Source organism: Bradysia coprophila, unplaced genomic scaffold, assembly GCF_014529535.1.
Source record: "Bradysia coprophila strain Holo2 unplaced genomic scaffold, BU_Bcop_v1 contig_476, whole genome shotgun sequence".
Lineage (NCBI taxonomy): Eukaryota > Metazoa > Arthropoda > Insecta > Diptera > Sciaridae > Bradysia > Bradysia coprophila.
Window position 1 is genome coordinate 4,220,897 of NW_023503727.1, and position 20,625 is coordinate 4,241,521.

Here is a 20,625-nt window from a genome sequence, read left to right on the forward strand (position 1 = left end):
CGTTGGTTTTTTGGTTATCTCGGTGATCACAATTAAAACAAACTGTCAACAAATAAAACATCCCAATTTGTTAAGTCACGAAATGGTTTTTTTTTTCAAGCGCGAGATTTTTTCAAAATTGGAGCGGCTTTTTAAACTGAAATTAAGAATTTAAACATTTTCAGTGTGTTTTTGATGTGTTCATTGAAATAAAAATAATATGGACTAACGCTCGCGGTTTATTGTCAAAATTGATGCAGTCTACGCCGAGAAAACTCAAAAGTCCAAAATATATCACAAAAAACACAAATTTTAGGAGTTTTGAGTTTTTTCTCAGTACACTACATCAATCTGGACAATTCCAGTGGCTATCGAAACCTTATATGTTCTCTGGCAGCAAACGATGAGGCCACTTTTTTCAAAAATAATTCGAATAAAAAGTTATCATCAAAAATGTATTTCATAGGGGGTCGTAGTGTAGATTGCTCTTAAATTATTGTAGTGTTGTACTAATGTCGGCTTTGGAGAGACCTACAAGTAGAGTATACGCCCTGGCTGGTGCGAGTACATCGACAAGAATTCAGAGCATAATATTTGGGAACCAATTCTCAAAAGTTCACTAAAATTCCAAAAAAAATCCATTTTTTTTGCTTGTTCATAGTTTTTAAAGGTTTTTAAACTTTTCCTGATCTTTTACGAGCATTTAATTATAAAAATGCAAAGAAAAGAAATTTTTTGGAAATTTTAGGGAATTTTTGGGAATTAATTCCCAAAATTCACAAAAAATTCCCAAAAATTCCCTAAATTCCCAAAAATTCCCAAAAATTCCCAAAAATTCCCTAAATTCCCAAAAATTCTCAAAAACGATTACCAAATATTAGGCTCTGAAGACTAGATACATTTATTATGTCATGTTATTGCAAGGTAATTTCATTTCGGTTATGATTCGCTGGACTTGTTCGTGTGCTAAATGGTAAAGTGTTCGAATATTGATCTAATTTTTGACTTACTATTGGTTCCAAGAATTCCTTCAATAAAGGTTTTTTTTTGCAATTTTGTTGTGCATATGGCACTAATAGGTTCAATTTGACATCAATTAGTAATCGTATTATATGCCTCAAAAGCATACTTCAACAAAAAGGTTTCAAGTCATCGCCTTATGGCCACAGGCTCTCCGCCTATAAGTTAAAAAAAAAATGTTTATTTTTTGTTGGATATACTAAGTTATAAATACATGAACCTATATACCGTGCATATCTCCAAATTATAAATGCATGATCACAGAACAAATAAACACCGGATAAATGTCATTTAAATTAAACTCCACAAAAAAAATTTGTATTTAATAAATGGTGCGTGTCTTTGTCTATATTGTATCGACGAATATTTATTTATTTTAAATTTACCAAACAGCATAACTCATTTGTTTTCTCATTTAACTCGATTCGTTTCGTGTTATGTAAGGAGAAGAACGAAAGAAAAGAAAAAAACGTCTCCGGTTAAAAGAAAACCAACAAATGCAAGAAATGCTATTATAACACATGTTTAAACTGTAATGAACGTTTACATTATCCATTTCCGGACTGAATAAATAAATTTTCATGCTGGCAACTCAATTCCGTGGATATAGTTTATTGTAATGAGACGCGGGAGAGATAGAAAAAATTATTCACTTTTTTTTTCTTCAATCTAATCCCCGAACAGTCGACCCATTGATGATTGGATAAATTTATAATCTCATCTGTTAAGTCTTTCGGTCAATATTTTCATAACTACCCACTTGAAATGAAGGCCTAAGAAAACAGAATTTATCGTTATAAGTTGTTCATTTCATACATTTCATCGAAATGTGTGAAGTACTCCAATTGACTTCGACACACTCGTCAAAAACTTCTTCTATTCAAAAATACATTTCAAAATATCTTCAAGTTTTGTATTCTCACCTTTTTTTCCGTATGAATAAAATGTATACGGCCCCCATAACAATAAAACGAACGTCTTTCAATTACACGTGATATAACGCATGAAGCAAAAGACGAAGACGAAGGAAAAATCTCTCCGAGTGTGACAAATTGCTGTTTACTGTAACCAATTTTTATTTGGTGATGAATTACACGTTTGGTTATGTGTAACATAAAAAAATATATATTCTAAATAAGCTAATATTTCTTCCATAAAAAAGTGTATTCCTGAAATGAGAGTTAATTTTAAATTGAATTGAAGGGAAAGAAAAAAAAAAGTTTAGGATTTTTTTCTGATATAATAACAATAATGTTGGCTCGGTGGAAAAAAAAATGAGAGAATGCTTTGTAGGTTTAACGTTTTTTTTTCCGGCTGTAAAACGATATAATGGTCTTTGATGATGATGAAGACTTTTGAAAAGTAAAAAAAAAAAATTTTTTTTTTTTTGGGTTTAGAAAATTATGTGTGTTTGAAACTGTATTTGAGTTTTATACTGTTTATGTGTATAAAAATAAATGAAATTGTCGTCCTCGCTCTCGCCCCGTCTCATTTCGATGAAAAGGAACATGAAACACGATTTGAAAACTCCGGCTCATTGGATAATCATGTATACGCAATCATACTTTGGATATTAATGAAAATTATTTGAATGACAAATTTTAATAATAAAATTAAATTGAATTCGGTTTTAATGGACATTTGCTGCAGTTATATACATTATGATTATACGGGATAGTATACCAGACATGTAAATTGCAATTGCTAGAAAACATAATAACGGAATTATTTCGATTTAAATGTTAAATGAAATATTCGGACTGACATTTTCATTTCAATGTTTTCGGAAGTGAACGAATAATATTTACTTTAGATTCATGTTCGTTTTGATTAAGGTAATTGAAAACGCATGCATGATTGAGTCGACCGAGAGCTTCATCCACTATATTCTCGATAAAACCAATCAGTGTGTTGTGAAACATCAACATCAATCGATAGACACTTTGACCATTAGATGATAATAAAATAATATTTTTAATCGGTTGCCATTTACAAGCTCGGTCTGATTGTTGGTAGAACTGTTTTAAGATGCAAACATTGAAACGGAATTAAATGCTAGAATAGGAACCATTTAGCAATCGAAACCTTTCAATGGTTGGAATATTTGTCAATATTGTGGAAGAACTGTTGTAGCCGCAACGACCATATTGTACAATTATCAATTTTATTGACAGCAAAATTGGTTGGATTTTATGTCGGTTAAGAGAAAATCGCCGACTAAATTATCAAGAAACTAGCTCGCACCTTTTGGGCGGGTCAGGTCCCTTGACTGACATTTTTCTAAATGTATTTTTGACGTATTCATAAAAACATGTCACATTTAATACATATTTACTATATTAATGACTCCACGCGAATGACAGTAAAATTTGACAAAAAAGATTTCTTGGAAACCATCGAGCATAAGGTGGAATGATTTTTGACCACTTTTTGAGCTCTCAATTTTCTTATAAATTTTCAAGATGTTTAATCAACCTTAAATCATAAATAAAATATGACTCGTGTAGATTACGACCCTCGCTTCGCTCTGGCCGTAAACGTCACACTCGTATGAGCTGTCTATTATTCTGTTTGATTGCCTTTTTGTTACATCAGAGTAGATGTGAAGTTTGTTTTGTGAATGTGGAACGAGGACATTTTCCCAAAATAAAAGAGTGCGATAGATGTTCGTCTCTTACACTTTTGCGTAAAAAAAGGAAGTCTTCCGGTACTTAATATACCTTCACAAATGAACTTTATTAGTTTTTGGTTCATCGTTAAAAATAGCTCAGTTTACCAATATTTTCGGTAAATTGGTACCAATCTCGACTCTATTAATGGTGAAGGGATTAAAAATATTTTTAACACGAGGAATTTATTGATAGACCGAGAAAAAATAATCCCTCGATTTCCCATTCACAAAACCTTCAATCGTGAATAAAATGTCACGACTCGTGTGAATTACGGCCCTCGCTTCGCTTTGGCCGCAAACTTCACACTCGTAAAATTTTTACAATATTCTCTTTGATTCATTTAATTCCATGAGTTTAAAAAAATCTTCAGCAATTAGCTGAGATAATTCATCTTATATTGCCTGCAAAAATTAAACTTTTTAGCCCCGTACGAAGTACAAAGGGGCTTATAGGATTACGATGCCGTGTGTAATTGATGGAATTCGAAGCAGACGGTAAGGGCAAAGTGTTTGCCTATGTTCATAGATGACGAATCTGCAATAAAAATTTTGTCTGTCCGTCTGTCCGTCTGTCACGTCGATATCTTGAGTAAATCAAATCCGATTTCAAAAATTTTTTACCCCTGAAAGATAGTCGAAATAGTGAGGCTAAGTTCGAAGATGGGCATATTCGGGTCGGCCCTTCGTGAGTTAGGGCCACCTAAGTGATTTAAGGTCTTTTGGTGATATTTATGGCAAAATAAACGATGGAAATGTAAATGACACGGCAAATGATAGGTATTGTCAATACCAATCCAGGAAAAAAAAGTTTTTTAAAATCGGGTGAGTGGACCGTGAGTTAGGGCCTTAGTAGTGAAATGCTACTAGGGCCCTATGTGTATTTTACATAGAACTCGAGTAAGTTTCATTCGTTTTTCGTAATTTTTGTTTGATTTGGAAGGTAATCGAATGCCGAATAGAATGTTGTTGAAAAAAAATTAAATTTGGGTCCTCGGACTAAGGCCACTACTAGGGCCCTATGTGTATTTCACATATAACTCGAGCAAATTTCATCCGTTTTTCGTAATTTTTGTTTCATTTGGGAGGTAATCAAAGGCCGAATAGAATGTAGTTGAAAAAAAAATTAAATTTGGGTCCTCTGACTGAGGCCGTAACTTGGCCCTTCAAAAAATAAAATTGGTTGAGAATTACTCAAGTTATCGTGTCCTCAAAGCATTTCATACATTTTCAATCACAGTGAACCTTTTTGCTACCCAAATTTTTCGGCATTTTCTGGTGTAAGACCCTGACTTTCAGTCAAGTGAATAAAATTCCCAAAAAGTATGTACTGACATTTGATTGAAAATCTGTTACTTCAGTTGTTGAAGCATACACTTTGATATAATATGTGAGCATTACCTACAGATAATCTTTTAATTTGGGTATTGTCGTCGTCGATAACAGATGACTTCTTCTAGACAGTGTCAGCCGGAAAATCAAGTTCTAGTTTTCCAGGTGCGGATCGTTTTTCCGATACTCAACACAATCTAGAAAAAGTTCGTAGAAGAAACTTTATGAAAATTTTCACGTTCCGAGTCGCGCAAGACAATTTTCATTTTCATATAATTCGCTAAAAATACACAGCTGATTGACATTTATGTATGACGTTTATAGAGTCAGCTGTTCATATTTAGTGAATTACATGTAAATGAAAATTGTATAGCGCGAATCGGAACGTGAAAATTTTCATAAAGTTTCTTAAACTTTTTCTAGATCGTGTTGAGTATCGGAAAAACGATCCGCACCTGCAAAACTCGAACTTGATATTCCGGCTGACACTGTCTGTCAGAATTACAAATAGGACAATGTCCAGTTCACAAAAGCATAAGCTGTAAATTGCTGCAAAAAACGTATTAAACGAACTACAAAACTGATCTAGAATACCTGGTGAGAAGATACCATGGTGCGTTAGAAGTGTGGGTACCAATATTCCCCTTTCCCTTTTCCAGTTTTCTAATTTTTATCAGTCGAACATTCTGAAAGATCGAGTAAAACAGAGACTGATACAAGTCTATTTATCAGAAGATTTACTTTTCCGTCTATCAGGCAAACAATTCGCAAACAAAATTGCGTAAAATGATGCAAATATAAACTGTATCACATCCACATAAAAAAATAAAATTAAATATTCTAATCCACATTGAACATATTTCACCGAGTGCTTTACAAAACCGAACATATACAAGAAGAGAGAGGAAAAAAATCTACTTCTTTATACACCAAGAAGAAAAACCATTTTTTAAGGCAATCTATTTTTTTTTTCTTTTCGTTTATCGTGTATCTACACCAAAGACGTACCTAATATAACAAATGTCAACATTCTTGACACTTAACAGATGCGGTTGATCTTAAAAAAATATATTTTCGCATCAATTTATGGGAACGGTGTGTGGATGTACATGAAAAGATGTACACATATACAGAGTGAGAGAACGAGCGATATATATTTTTCACATTATGTTTTCTGTTTAAAAGATTGGATTCGTATCATGTACATAATATGGATAATAAGTCATTGCAGAATATAATCTTCCTTCAGCTCTACTGCCAAGTACAAACTCTCATCTATCATAAACTAGATAAATTACAGCCAAAACCGTTATTTAATTATGACAGGATATCCTCAATTATTTATTATTGTTTTTCGATGTTGTTTATGTTGTAACAGGGGAATGAACACAAAACAAAAAAAAAATATTTATGTTAAGTGAATGGCAGGACAAGTAGACGCGCAAATTGTATCTATTATTCTAGCTAACGAAACAGAACCCAACAATTAATCGAAAGTTCATTTTTTCCAATCCAATTTCAGACTTGACTTCCGACCCGATAAGGGAATCTACGATCTACAAATCAAAAACGCATCCTACGGCCGGGACAATGGCCGATTCGAGTGTCGTGTGAAGGCCGTCGGCACCGGTGCCGACGTACATCAGGAATATTATAATTTGACTGTGTTAACGCCACCACAGCCGCCACTCGTTGCTCCCGGTGCAATATCGATTGCGACGGAGAACAAGAAACAAGAATTGACCTGCAGTAGTATTGGAGGATCACCAGATCCGACTATAACGTAAGTGTGGAATTGATTTTTGTTTTATAATTAGGAAGAATTCTTCGTGAGATCATACAGTTCGAGTCTGTGAAATTTGAGCTGCAATTTGGTTCAGCTATTTTCAGCTGATCCACACAAACAATCAAAAGTGTTTGTACGGTTTTACCAATACCAAGCGCGTGTGTGTAGCAAGTTCAACCGTATAAACATGTACGTTTGATTGTATGTGTAGATCAGCTGAAAAACAGCTGAAGCAAATTGATGCTGAAATTTCACTGTCTCTGACTGTAAAACATGATTGATGACCAAGACTCTCGTGATCATCTTTAAAACAATCCAAAAACCATTTATTATCAGGTGGTATCGCGATGGAAGCTCCGTGCCGCTACAAGCTCCGACAAGTAAAGGTGGTTCAAAGGATCACCAGACCACCAGCACATTATCGATGACACCGAGACGCGAAGATGATGGAGCGAAATTCCGTTGTGTTGTGTGGAATCGAGCGATGGCAGAAGGTCAACGATTGGAAACAACGGTTACTCTCAGCGTTAATTGTAAGTTCAATTTCTATTTAATTTCGTCTATTAGAGCCGTAATTTATGGTAATTCTCGCTTTCATAAAATCGGGGGGCCCGAAATGATTACTGGATGGCATCACGTTTCCTATTATTCCCTTTTTCTTACACATTTTTTTTGTCGGCTGTAGAACAAGCACACTAAGTGCCATAATCATATTTATTTAACTAGAAGTATGTTCGGAATACATTTTCTTTCGGTAAATTGTGGTGGAAAAAGCCTCACTCCTTAAACCCAATTAATCCCAGCATAACTTTTTGTTAAATTTCATTATCCCAATTTTCGTAACACACAGTCTGCCTATTATATATATACGCAGGCACATTCACCTTTTTTTTCTTCCTTGGTTCGGCTAATCTTATACCAAGTTTTTTTTTCTGTTGCTGGCAAACATTTTCGGCGTGTTTTTTTGTTCATCCAAAATTATTCCTAAATCGATCGTAAAGTTAGACATATTTTTGTTTCATAATTATATATTCTCTTTCTGCCAGCAGAAAAGGTGTCTGGGTAAATGTAATTTTAATTGAAAGTTTACTTCTGCTTGGTGGAATCATTTTTCATCTAAGCAATGTTAGAGCATGCTATGTGATCCAGTAATTTCTTTACATCAAATGAACCGTAAAGTAAATTTTATTTCAAAACTGGTATCGTTTCAGCATCAATTACGAAATTTATTCTCTTAGAATGATTATAATATTCCGCATGTTGTCGATTCCAGATAGCATATAAGCGATATAAGTTTATAAAGAGATATTACAAATAGCATAGTCGAGTGCCTTAAGATTGTTTTCCCGGTTCTATTCCAATCAAGAGAGATGGAACTTATATGTTGTTACCAAAGGCATATTCCAATACCGTTAAAAGCACTTCCGAGCTGTATTTTATTTTTCTCCGTTGCATTTTCGCTGTATTAAAACTTTGTACTTGAGACGGATATTTACTTACTTTACAAACTGGCAATTTTAATATATTGCTGCACTGAACTTGAGTAATATTGGAAAGGAGCAATTATATAAATTAAATTAGATCGAATAAATAGTTTAGAAGCAGGAGGAAGTACTTTTAGGAAGGGTGGTAAAGGCATGTCAAAGTGATATGAGTTCTAGTATTAAATTATCGACAACCGTAGGCGATCTCTGGTTGTATCAGAGACTATATTCAAAAAACATTGAGTTGATTTTCTCAAAATTTTCACGATGTTTTTAAATTTCCACTATATGTCTCGAATTTCTTAAATTGTCACGAATTCTATCGAAGTTTCTTTAAGTTTCTTGAATTTAAACGATTTCCCAATTTTCATGATTTTCTTAAATTTCCACGAATTTTTGTGATTTTCTTAACTAGTTTTCGCAATTTACAGTTTGTTCATTTCATTTTTACACAGTTTCTAAAGATTGTCGATATGTCAGAGTTTTTAATGTACCCAGTCAATTAAGTTCTTCACAAATTGCGCAATATTTGAATTCGCGATAGAAATTTTAAATTTTGCGCCAAAAGTTCATAATTTGTTAAGAACTTAATTGACTGTGTACATTTAAAACTCTGACATATCTAAAACTGTGTAAAAATGAAATGAACAAACTGTAAGATATTTTCTTAAATTTACACGAATTTTCTTGAATTTCCACAAAATTTCCCAATTTTCATAATTTTCTTAAATTTCCAAGAATTTTTATGATTTTCTTAAATGTCCACTAGTTTTCGACATTTTCGATATTTTCTTAAATTTCCACGAATTTTCTTGAATTTACACTAAATTTCCCAATTTTCATGATTTTCTTAAATTTCCACTTAAATTTCCACAATTTTCTTGAATATCCACTAGTTTTCGCAATTTTCGACATTTTCTTAAATTTCCACGAATTTTCTTGAATTTCCACGAATTTTCTTGAATTTCTACGAATTTCCCAATTTTCATGATTTTCTTAAGCATTATAATTTGATCGATTCTATTCATTTTTAAATAATTGTAGTTTTTCAAGAAATCATTTCGAAAACATTACAGTATAAAAGCTTACACATGCGCATTAGAGCTGTTTACTCGCAGTATACCTGCGGGTAATCCGTTCAAATCCACGTGTCTAAGCTTTTACACTGTAATGTTTTCGAAATGATTTCTTCGAAAACTACAATTATTTAAAAATGAATAGAATCGATCAAATTATAATGCTCCGACTTTATTACACAAGTTTTCTTGAATTATCGTGATTTTCTTAAATTTCCACTAGTTTTCACGATTTTCTTGATTTTTCACGATTTTATTCAATTTCAATGAAGTAACAGTTCTATATATCAATTAGAGCCGATATAATAAGTAATTTAAACAAATGAGATATTAATTAGTAATTACAGATGCTCGAATACTGTTTATCCTCAATCTGCTCAAAAATTTTTGTAAAATCAAGATTTTTTGAATTATTGTTCTAGAACTACTGTATCATTTGCTATAAAGACTTGCCAAACAGCTTGCTTTTTAATTGCTCCTGACTTTCCTTCCTAAAGGAAGAAACTTGCCCTAATATGTGAATATTCAACGGATCCATCATACTGATTCGATTAGTTTGAAAAGTGAGTTAAAATTAATTGCTCCACATAAATCATAAACGATTCTAAATTAGTGAAGCCAGTGTAACTTTAGAGATGTAACCGCTTTTTTAAATCAGTGTTTCAGATTCTTTTTCTTCGGAAACAAACTTCTTCTGCAGAGCTATTAATCATGTAATTAGTCACAATATATTCTTCATTCGAATGAAATATGTTCCTTCCAAAAACAAAATGAAAAATAAGTTAAACTTTTCATATATGCCTCGTAAATATGTTTAATCAAAAGTAAATGCGTACACATACAGATCATATTATCGTTTCCAAGAACGGGCAAAAGAAGAACCTTTAACTGTAGCAACTATAATACATTTTTAGAAAGTATAAAACAATATGTTAACGTCTAACGCCGACCATGTCTATTCATAAACACACAAAATTGTTTTTCTACCGACATAAAATACTCTCATTTATATATATACAATTCTACCAAAAGGAAATTAAAGAGAAACTGTATCAAAGTTGTGTAGAGCTATGTGGATTTTTTTGTGTTGCTTTTTCCTTTACTTCAACCATATGTTGCTCGATACAAATAAGATTTATAACGCTTTTGTTCATATGCGAAACATGAAAAAAAAACGACGAAGAAAAGTTTATAGGAAAAGTGGTTTTTGTGTAGAAAATAAAATAAATAGAAGCGGAATACAAGACTACAAATTATTAATGATTTTGTTGGGAATGCAAAGCCAACAACCATTTCCTTCGTGTTTATATGTCGGATTCCATATAAGTTTTCTTTCCAGCTTAAATAATCTCTTTCTTTGTTAACATTTACGTTTTAATTATGGGAAACATTTACACATTATTATCAAGAACGTGTGTTGCCTCAATAGTGGTGTTCTTCAAATATATTTTAACAAATATACATAAATTCAACACCCACCTATTACCATTACTACCGCATTAACCGTGAAGAAAGCTTTTACCAAATACAATCCCACATCCTAATTTGTATTGAAAACATAATCAGTTTCGATTATTTATGTCACATAATGACCGAAATTGACTTAAAGCCATTTTTCCATACCCATTAAGCTCAAACTATGTTATTAGCGTTTAGCGTGAATGTAAATGGCATTCATTGATTTTTTATGCCTACACACGATTTTTTTTTCCTGTTGTTCTGTTGTGTGTTTCATTTCTCTGCTCGGTATCGTGTCGATGTGTGGTAGCAGCTTTAATATACTCTCCCATTACTAAAAATGAATTAGCCCATACTTCATCGGGGGGTATTATATATTATGATTATAACTACAACCACGGTCAGGAAAGATTAAAATCTTTGTTATTATTTACATTTTAGTACAGGTCAAAGTACCTGAATAATTAAATTAGGCCATTTCAGATAAGCAAACTGAAAGTGTTGGTCGGGCAAACAATTTTCCGTTCACCACTTCACATTGTGCTTTTGCTCTCTTGTACTATATTATAGGTATATTATTGATATTCACGCCCATTACCCATGGTGTAAGGATTTTCGATAATGTGCAAGATATTCTACACATTCAATATTAAATCGTAAATGTAATGGAGAAAATAATCACGGGATTCATGAAACATGGAACATAATTTGCACCATATTTTAAAATGAACTAATTGGAAACTAGTACATGAGAAAAATGAAAAAAAAAAAACAACAGCCGTTGTTTTGCGAAATGATTATTATTTAGAGAGAAAGAAAAATGCGTGATCTCGACTCGTTATTGAAGGAAAAATTAAAAAAAAGATTCGTTTGCGGAATTTAATTATAAAACCACGCGAACAGGTCAATTTTCTCACTGTATACCATTTAGGGATTGCTTCTACCGCCTTCGGTAAATTTTCGGTAAATAGAACCTGCAGGTCAGAGCATGAAAATTAAGACACTATTGCAAGTACAATTGTACAATTGTCATCAGATTAGTAATATCTCGCGGTGGAGTCATCAAAATGAAATAAGTTTTAGTGGTCAAAATTACTGCAAAATTTACCGATAATTTTACGGTAAGTTTTCAGCAAATTTCTCCAATTATTGCATTTGGAGCAATGCCATATGATATCTCACGACAATGACTCTAACGAAAGATATTACTAAGATGATGACAATTGTATTAGCACTAGTGCTCTGACCTACAGTAGGGCGTATCGAATTTTTAGAATTTTAAGGGCTGCGATAGCCTGTGTGCGGAAAACGTAGATCATTGAAAACTAATTCCAGGCATATGGTTGATGGAGATGGATCCGAAGGTGCCCGGGAAGAAGTCCCCCCGGACGACTTTAACTTTCAAATGGTCATAACTCGGAAAGTTGAGAGTATTTCTGAAAACAATGTTCTAGCAGGATGTAGAGCGTTAAAAACTCTACAAAACTGCCAAAGAAACCGATGGTCCAAAAGGTGTGTCTGTCGAGGTTTTCTAACATCGAAAGTTCGACATTTTCGTTTTTGACTTTTATTTCCTGAGAGACAAATTATTAAGTTTAGCTTTTGGCATGAGGTTGTAGAGGAGGTCGAGTACTACCAGTACACTAGGCATTGTCCCGGTCGGCGATCCATCCGAAACCACTTTTTCAACATTATTGAATGAACTTTTTAAGTGTACCCACGTCGCCCACGAAGCCAGTGCAGACACTGTAACCGGTGTTGCTGAGTCGAGGTAACCTTGGCCAGTAAGTGCACATAATATTCCATAACAGTAGCTGAACTCGTTTACAAAATATTTGGGATCTCACAGGCTATCGCGACCCTTAAAATTCTCAAAATTCGATACGCCCTAACCTACAGGTACAGGTGTTATTTACCGAAAACTTACCGAGGTCGGTAAATAAAAAAAAAATTCCGAGAAATTTTGGTAAATTTTCAGTAAATAAAAGTATCAAAGCTTTGCTGCTGTATACATGAGTTTAAACGACCGTTTGCAAAATCTTACAAGATTTTTCAACGATTTCCAACAATTTCAAATGCGATTATTTTTGAAAGGACTGCAGATTTTATCATGTTACAGAAAATTAGAATTACCAGTTTTTACATGCTACAAATGGTATGTTACCACTGATTTATCGGTCAGTTCATGAGCCAAGAATAACATAAAAAGTTATTTGACAATTCCGAAAGAAATTGAAATTTCTCGGTACCAAGAATCTGCTACTTCTTCTGTTGAAATGATCACCTGGAGTTTGATAAAAAGAAAATGTTTTGCTTCATTAGATACAAATATGTCGTGTTATATAAGGGAACACCACATAGAGCTCATCGCCTACTTTTCTCATTACTTTCGACATATCAGATAAAGAAAGAAATTTGAGCCCATTGAACGACGAAAAACCATTCATTTCATCTGACTGGTCGTTACCGTTCTTTTGTTTGCAAAAAAGAACTCGGACGAAAAATGTCGCCTACATCTTAGTGACATGAAATTTCCTACGTAATTAGAGCGATGACAAATTGAATCAAATTGAACGGAATTTTATTCATCAATTCCATTTTCTCCAATTGCGCTCCACAGTCCCCGAAAAAAAAATTGGTTAGTTAAATTAGGCGAAAAGACGACGGAAGAAGAAAATAAATAAATAACAAAATGAACCATCAACATTAACGAGGAAAATATCATTTAAATTTTAAATTTTTGTTATTCCAAATTAACATCATAATAATGGAATCATTTTTATTTATCGTGCGATGAAACAATCAAAAAATATAAAATAAAAAAATTCGAGACGAAAAAAGTGAATAAATATTGTAAAATTATGTAAAGCATAATTTGTTCAAACAATTTCGATTTTGGATGTAGCGAAAATAAAACGAGATAAATGTAAACAAGATTAATTCCATATCTACTCAATCATAACTTTTTTTTTTCGTTTGGTTCGGTATGTGTGTATCCGTTCGTTGCTTAAAATATAAATTGCAAAATATATTTTAATTAGAATTTCAAATCATAAAAGCACAATTGAAAAAATAGCACACAAGTACTTTGGCACAGAATTTGCTATACCAACACAGCGCAATAACATTCACGAATAAAAAAGTAGATTAAATCAAAACAGATTTTCAAAATTCATAAAATGATATGCATACCATTTAAAACTGGAAGTAATAACAACAATAATAATAATGCTAATAACATAGCAAAAAAAAAGAAGTTTAAACACAACGAACAATTAAACGAGATTAAATAAATATTGAATAATATGCGCACTGCATAAACTGCAGAACTTTTCGATAAAACACAGTTTTCTGTTATAATTCCAAAAAAATAAAAAAATGAACCGTTTCTTCTGCTCTGTGCCACATAATTTTCTGTCGAAAACCAGGATTTATTTGATTTTAATTAACCATTTTCAGTGTTTTGTTTTGTATTGTTTGACTTCAGATTTTAAGTTGTTCTTTAATCCTTTTATATCACGTTCAGCCCCAACGTATACGAAACTCAACTTCATTGTTATTTTACAAAATAAATTACTTTTATGGAAATAAAACTGTTCAGCTGACATACCATTTGGTGAATGCACACCTATAATACTATATATGTGTGGCAATCTCTATCGAATGCCATTGTCTTCGGTTGACTGTGAAAACTGTGATTGTTTGCGGAAAATTCGGTTTTCATTTTAATAATTTAAAATCTAAAATTTATATATCGCATGAGCTGATTGACATACGGTTTTCCACGTGAGTTCACATAATGCACCCTCCGAGTACTTTGCCGTATCGGTATACAAACACATGTAATATTCGCTTTGGTTTACATATTTAAATTCATTTTGTCTGATAATGCACCGGTGTGCATTGCGATTGAATTAATAATGCATAAAAAGAGCTACTTTTGTGATATTCAGGGTGACATACTGTGAGTCCTTTTTTTTGGGAATTGATTTAATCGGAAAAAGGGGAGTGAATCTGAACGGAAAAATGGTACTCAGTGCACTTGTCAATTGCGGTAATTTTGACATTGGTTCGTGGAAAACTAATTTAGCACGGCGGACGGAATGTTTCATAGTTTTTCTCTCTGAATAAAATATTAAAAATTCCCGTTTAATTTCGAAAGACGAATTCAAATGCAAAGCGTATTTTAATACATCAAACGTTTTTTTTCTAAAGATCCACAACAAAAAACGAAATAGCAATTTAACTTCCATCAACTTAATGACTCTGAAAAAGGATATATGTCTATAAATGCAGACACTGTTCCACCCAGCACATAATCTATATATGAAAGTTTGAAAATTTCTGGGAAACAAATTGACAACTCTGTTTATATTTGTTTATATGCAGCGCTGGAATCTATTCCATTCAAATTATTCAGGACAGTTTCTAACTTTTATACAAATTGTGATATTATACACAATATTTCTCCCCACAATATTTTGCTATTGTTTGCATACGTTTTACATATGCACTAATGGGATATAAAACTACTGAAAGGGAGAGAGAGAGAAAAAGTGTGACTATGGCTACCGCACACAGTCGAAAAGGATCCTATATTTATATAATACGATATCACCCAGAGCTTTAGGATGCATTCATTTCAAAGCCATTAAGCTGAAGTGCGAACAAAAGTTACCTCATGCCGTTTCGCCTCTAGTTCATCATCATTTTCGAAATGATATTGTCTATCTGGGCAACTTGTAACACATGAATGGGATATATGGTGAACATGGTTTGTAAATTGTATCGCCAATAGTGTAGGAAGTGCGCCAATTTCTATGAATCTTCTGCCTCGGTAATTTCAAGTTTTGTTGTGTAAATTGCAGCATTTTGTGATTGAAAATAGTGGCAAAATTCGACGGTTGCGTGGACAGTGGGCTGCGATTAGTCGGTGGAAAAGTTTTTTTTTTCTGTGTTAGGTCCAAACAACGTAATTATCGCATTTGAGACCGCTTTGGGATTTGACGTACAGCACATCTTTTAGAGACGACATTTAATTATGAAATCTACTACTTCCCGAGGTGAAGGTGTTTTAGAGTTCGATAAAAAAAACAAAGCTCGTTTTAGCGACTTTTCTGAATAATTCCGAATAATTCCGAAAAACTCCGAATAAATCCGAATAACTCCGAATAATTCCGAATAACTACGAATAATTCCGAATAACTCCGAAAAATTCTGAAAAAAATTCCGAGAAAAATTTCAAAATTTTTTCTGTTTCTTTTTTACTAAATTAAGCCCTGAACCGTAAAACCGTTGTCGATGACAGATGATTATTACCGCTACGCAATGCTATAGCAATGACAGCACAATCGGCTGAAAAGCAATCACTCATGACGGAAATTTTAATCATAAAAATGTAAATGTATTCCGAATCATTCGCCATTCAGATTTGCGAACGTTAAATGTCGCTGTCTTCCTTGAATTAAACTCAATCATCAGCTTTCGGGAGATGATAATTTTTTTGTGTCCCTCTATTTAACAGAAGTCGTAAACGCTGTCTCACAAAATTCGGTGATTCAATTAAATTGTAAATCACAAAAAAAAAAGAGTTTTTATTACTGTGAACGCCAAAGTCCCGAAATGCGATTATTTAAATGAAAGGATGGAATGACATCAATTTCGCTGGGAAAAAAAATCTTTTCCCCGGCTCGATTGAATTTTATTCAGATCGTACAACCCTCAGAAAATGATGCTTTAAAACGTAGCTAGTCGAGTCATTGAGAGATGGTTTAGAGTTCAGCCTGGGTTACAACCTATTTACTGGTCCATGTATGTGTATGTGTATATATTGCGATATTCTCTTTATATACTCCTAATATCAACTCCACCGGAAAACAGATTAATTATTTGTGTCATTGACAGACATCTTGAGCCATTAAATTAATTGCTTTTATATATACATAGTCACAGACTCATTTTCAAAATATTACACGCCATACCGCATAATGAATTTATATCTATCTATTAACACATTGCATGTGAAATTGTCATCAAATACTATATTAAGGTATGTTTCCACTTATTGAAAATTCAATTAAATGAACACATTACAAATAGTGTGATTATCTGCCTGGTGCGATGTGCTTGATGGTTATAGTTCTCGGTTGACGTGTTAGTTTCAAATTTGAGTAGAGTTTTGAGAGAGTTTCGTAAACTTCAATAGTTCTGTTTTATATAAGTTTCCAAACTAATCTGGGTTGTAATCTGGGGTAGAGCAGTAAGAGGAGTTGTGTAACAGCATAATATTGTAATGTTCGTCGGGCGCATACCCATTGTGTGATGGAACAATCTTTCACGAAAATGTAACAATATTACAGGTGAAAACTTATTTATGTTCGACATAAGAAACTCGTGAAATTTTCAGTAATGTGCAACAGCAACAACAGCATCAAAAATATAACAAAAACTCAACAAGAAATTAAAAATAAAAACAAAACGAAAATTGTTTTATGGAACACTTATACTTGTACGATGGAAGTTTCCCACCCAGAAAAAACATATAAAACAATTTGAAACACAATATAATGCGATCTATACACACACACACACACTACCGACGAATCAGCTGAAATATTCTTCAAAATTTAAATCTTTGAACAATTTTCAAACAGGTTACCGTTGCATATAGGACTTTTTCCATAAATTATGGCAACGAACCAACGTAGTTTTCGAATAGTTTTATAGTTTAACGCTATACGTTTTTTCGCCGTAAAAGTAAGGTAAAATTGAGATTACCAGAATACTTAGGTGAATTACAAAGTATTGGAAAATCGCGTGGAAAACTTAAATTGAGTGCAAGGGTTGGATACATAAAAGAAAAGTAAAAAAAAAAGAAATGAAAAAAAATGGAAAACTTTGTTGAAAATCTTCGAAATCAGTTTATGAAAACGTATTTTATAATATCAAATTGAATGATTGATGATAAGTACATGATTTTGGTCATGAAACCAGTAAATGCACTTTTGTGGTTAAAAATACGTTTCGGCGAAAGAAAATTTAAGTTTTTAACTCAACATAAAATATTGGGGGAAATTGTTTGGAAGTTCGACAAATGTTTGTGAAATTAGAGAGAATTGAAATTTCAAAGAAACGATTTATTAAAAACGGAAATATGAATTGTTTTTGATTCCAAAAAACAATAATGGTAATGGAGCATTATATATAACATCCGACCAAAGTGATGCAGAAAGATATTCTAAACAATTTTGCTCAATCAATATAAAGTTCTTGCAAGTAGCAGTTGCACTTCATGGCTAAAGTTTTCAGTTAAAAAAATTTAATTCTATTGATAGGACAGGGAAAATCGACATATTTTCTGGTTTTGAGAGTTGTTGTGGTTTGTAAATGGATTCCGCATAAAATTTGTTTTAACAAATGAAAATCTAGATTTTTCAGAATTTTTAAGATTTTTTAAAGGATTGTTCGGAGTTTTTAGGAACTGTTAGGAATTTTTCGGGATTTTTATAAATTTTTGGGAATCTTAAGATGTTTTATGAATTTTCGATTATTTTAAGAATGTTCGATATTTATACGATTTTTTAAAATTATTTTCGAAACGCACATTTTAAACTATTCCATTTGTAGTCTTTTCTAGAATGTAAATTTACCATTGCATCTGTTACTTCATTTGTTCAACGAAATTCTTGTGGAATCAATTACAAACCTCACTAACTTACTTACTTAGGCGGGCACTAAAACCTTTAGTACTTTTAGATCAGACTCAATTGCATCTCTCCATCTCGCTCTTAGTCTTCCTGGTCTGCGTCTTCCATCGGGATTTGTATTTAGCAGTTTCAGTGGTACACGTTCCTCGTTCATTCTTTGTACATGACGGAGCCATCTCAATCGATTGATTTTGATGAATTTGACTATATCAGGCTCCTTGTAAAGCTGATACAGCTCATGATTGTCACTTCTTCTCCAGTTGCCGTTCACATTGACACCTCCAAAAATGGATCGAAGAATTCTCCTTTCAAAAACCAAAAGTGTCTGTTCGTCACTTTTGTGTCATGCACCAAGCTTCCGATCCATATGCTACAACTGGTCGAATCAGCGATCTGTACAATTCGCACTTAAGGTTGCGGTTGAGTGTTTTTGACCGGATGAGTGTTTTTGACCGGATGAGTTTTTGAAGACTGTAGTAGCTCCTGTTACCAAGCGTTACCCGTCTACGTACTTCCTCTCCGATACTATTATCACTATTGACCAGCGACCCAAGGTAAATAAAGCTGTCGACAGTCTCGAAGTGTTTTCCATACACCTCCAGCGTATGGTCCGTTTATCTGCCAGCAGACAATGAAGTTGTCATGTACTTCATTTTTCTCTCACTGACCTTGCGACCGAACTCAGCACCCCTATCTTCAATTTTCGTGAAATTCTCTTTAACGATGTCAATGTTCCGTCCAATTTAGGTCATCAGCATATCCTAACAACTGACTCAACTTTCTGAAGATTGTACCGCTGGTTTCCACGTCGCTCTCTCTTATCACCTACTCAAGAACAATGTTGAAGAATAGAGCTGCCAGTCCATCGCCTTGTCTAAGTCCTTCCAAGGCTTTAAAGGTATCAGATAGATTGATCCGAATTCTGACCTTGGCTCTCACATGTAACAGAGTCATTCTAGCCAAATGAATACGTTTTTTGGGGTAACCAAGTTCCACCATCGCATTCCAATTACAAACCTCAACAACTACCAAAATTGGAAATCATGTTGGATTTTTTCTCCCTCCTGTAACAAAGTCCTCAGGAAAATCCTTTATCATCTGATCCATGTTGTTGTTGTGCTGTTCGGTTAAAATTCATTTCAAGGCTACGATTTCTGTTCGATGATTTACAACAGTAAACCACTTTTTTTGTCCTCCACTATGTTCCTCCCCACATCCCCATCCCAAAACTAATATCATTCCGATATCGAATGTGGCCCACACAAAACATTTAAGGATACGGTCGACCATGTACAGTATTGTCTCCCAACAAAAGGATACACATCCTTGAATACTAATATCTCTATGCCGAATCACACATACGTGTATTATAGATGAGTTGTCAAATTAATGAGCATGAAAGGAACGATCTACATAATGACATTATATCCTCATTTATTTATGATTATATGGTAATAATTATTGACAAAACATTTGGGGTGGGGTAGGTTTCATCTAAATATAGTTTTTTATTGTTCTTTAATTAAAATATTTAATCTAATGCGTCATATATTCCCCAGTCGGAACATAATTTATCGTTCGTAATCGTATATCGTATAAGTATATATCCCGACAACATAGATCGAAACAAGTTTATGGTTTCAGTCGAACAAGTTTTTAAGTGAATAAAACAGAAATTGTTTTATTATTATTTCGCTAGGATATCTGAAGAGCACGAACATGAATTGCTGTAGAGCAAATGACTACGATACATTATTAATTGATGTGTTATTATACATTCATATCTTGACGAACACAAAAAATAAAAATAAATTCCGTAGATTATCCATGATGGATATATGCACTGTTTAATGGTATTCACATTCTCATTGTAATAATATACGCTGCTAATGTGAATCAAGGTAATCAAGATTTTTATATTTATATATTTCTTTCAAATATCTTGATAAAGTGTAATATAAACAAAAGTAACATAATCCATGAGTATATGTTACGCCATTTTGTTTCTATTAGACTTATTAAAGAAAAAGAAAAAAATTGTGAACGCGAAAAATGAGCTCGTTATAGCTTAAAAAAAAATCCACATATGCCTTAAGTGTACGAGAGTACCAGTTAC

General features: G+C 33.1%; 1 protein-coding gene across 2 annotated transcripts in view; it reads left to right on the plus strand.

Moving 5' to 3' along the window:
• The window catches only part of LOC119082764 (hemicentin-1), a 163,467-nt gene that overhangs the window by 65,747 nt on the left and 77,095 nt on the right, over nucleotides 1-20,625 (plus strand). For both annotated transcript variants that reach the window (XM_037192352.1, XM_037192351.1), the window contains exons 3-4: nucleotides 6,522-6,782; nucleotides 7,122-7,318. In XM_037192352.1, the coding sequence (XP_037048247.1) occupies nucleotides 6,522-6,782; nucleotides 7,122-7,318 (458 nt within the window). The remainder of the gene's footprint in view (nucleotides 1-6,521; nucleotides 6,783-7,121; nucleotides 7,319-20,625) is intronic.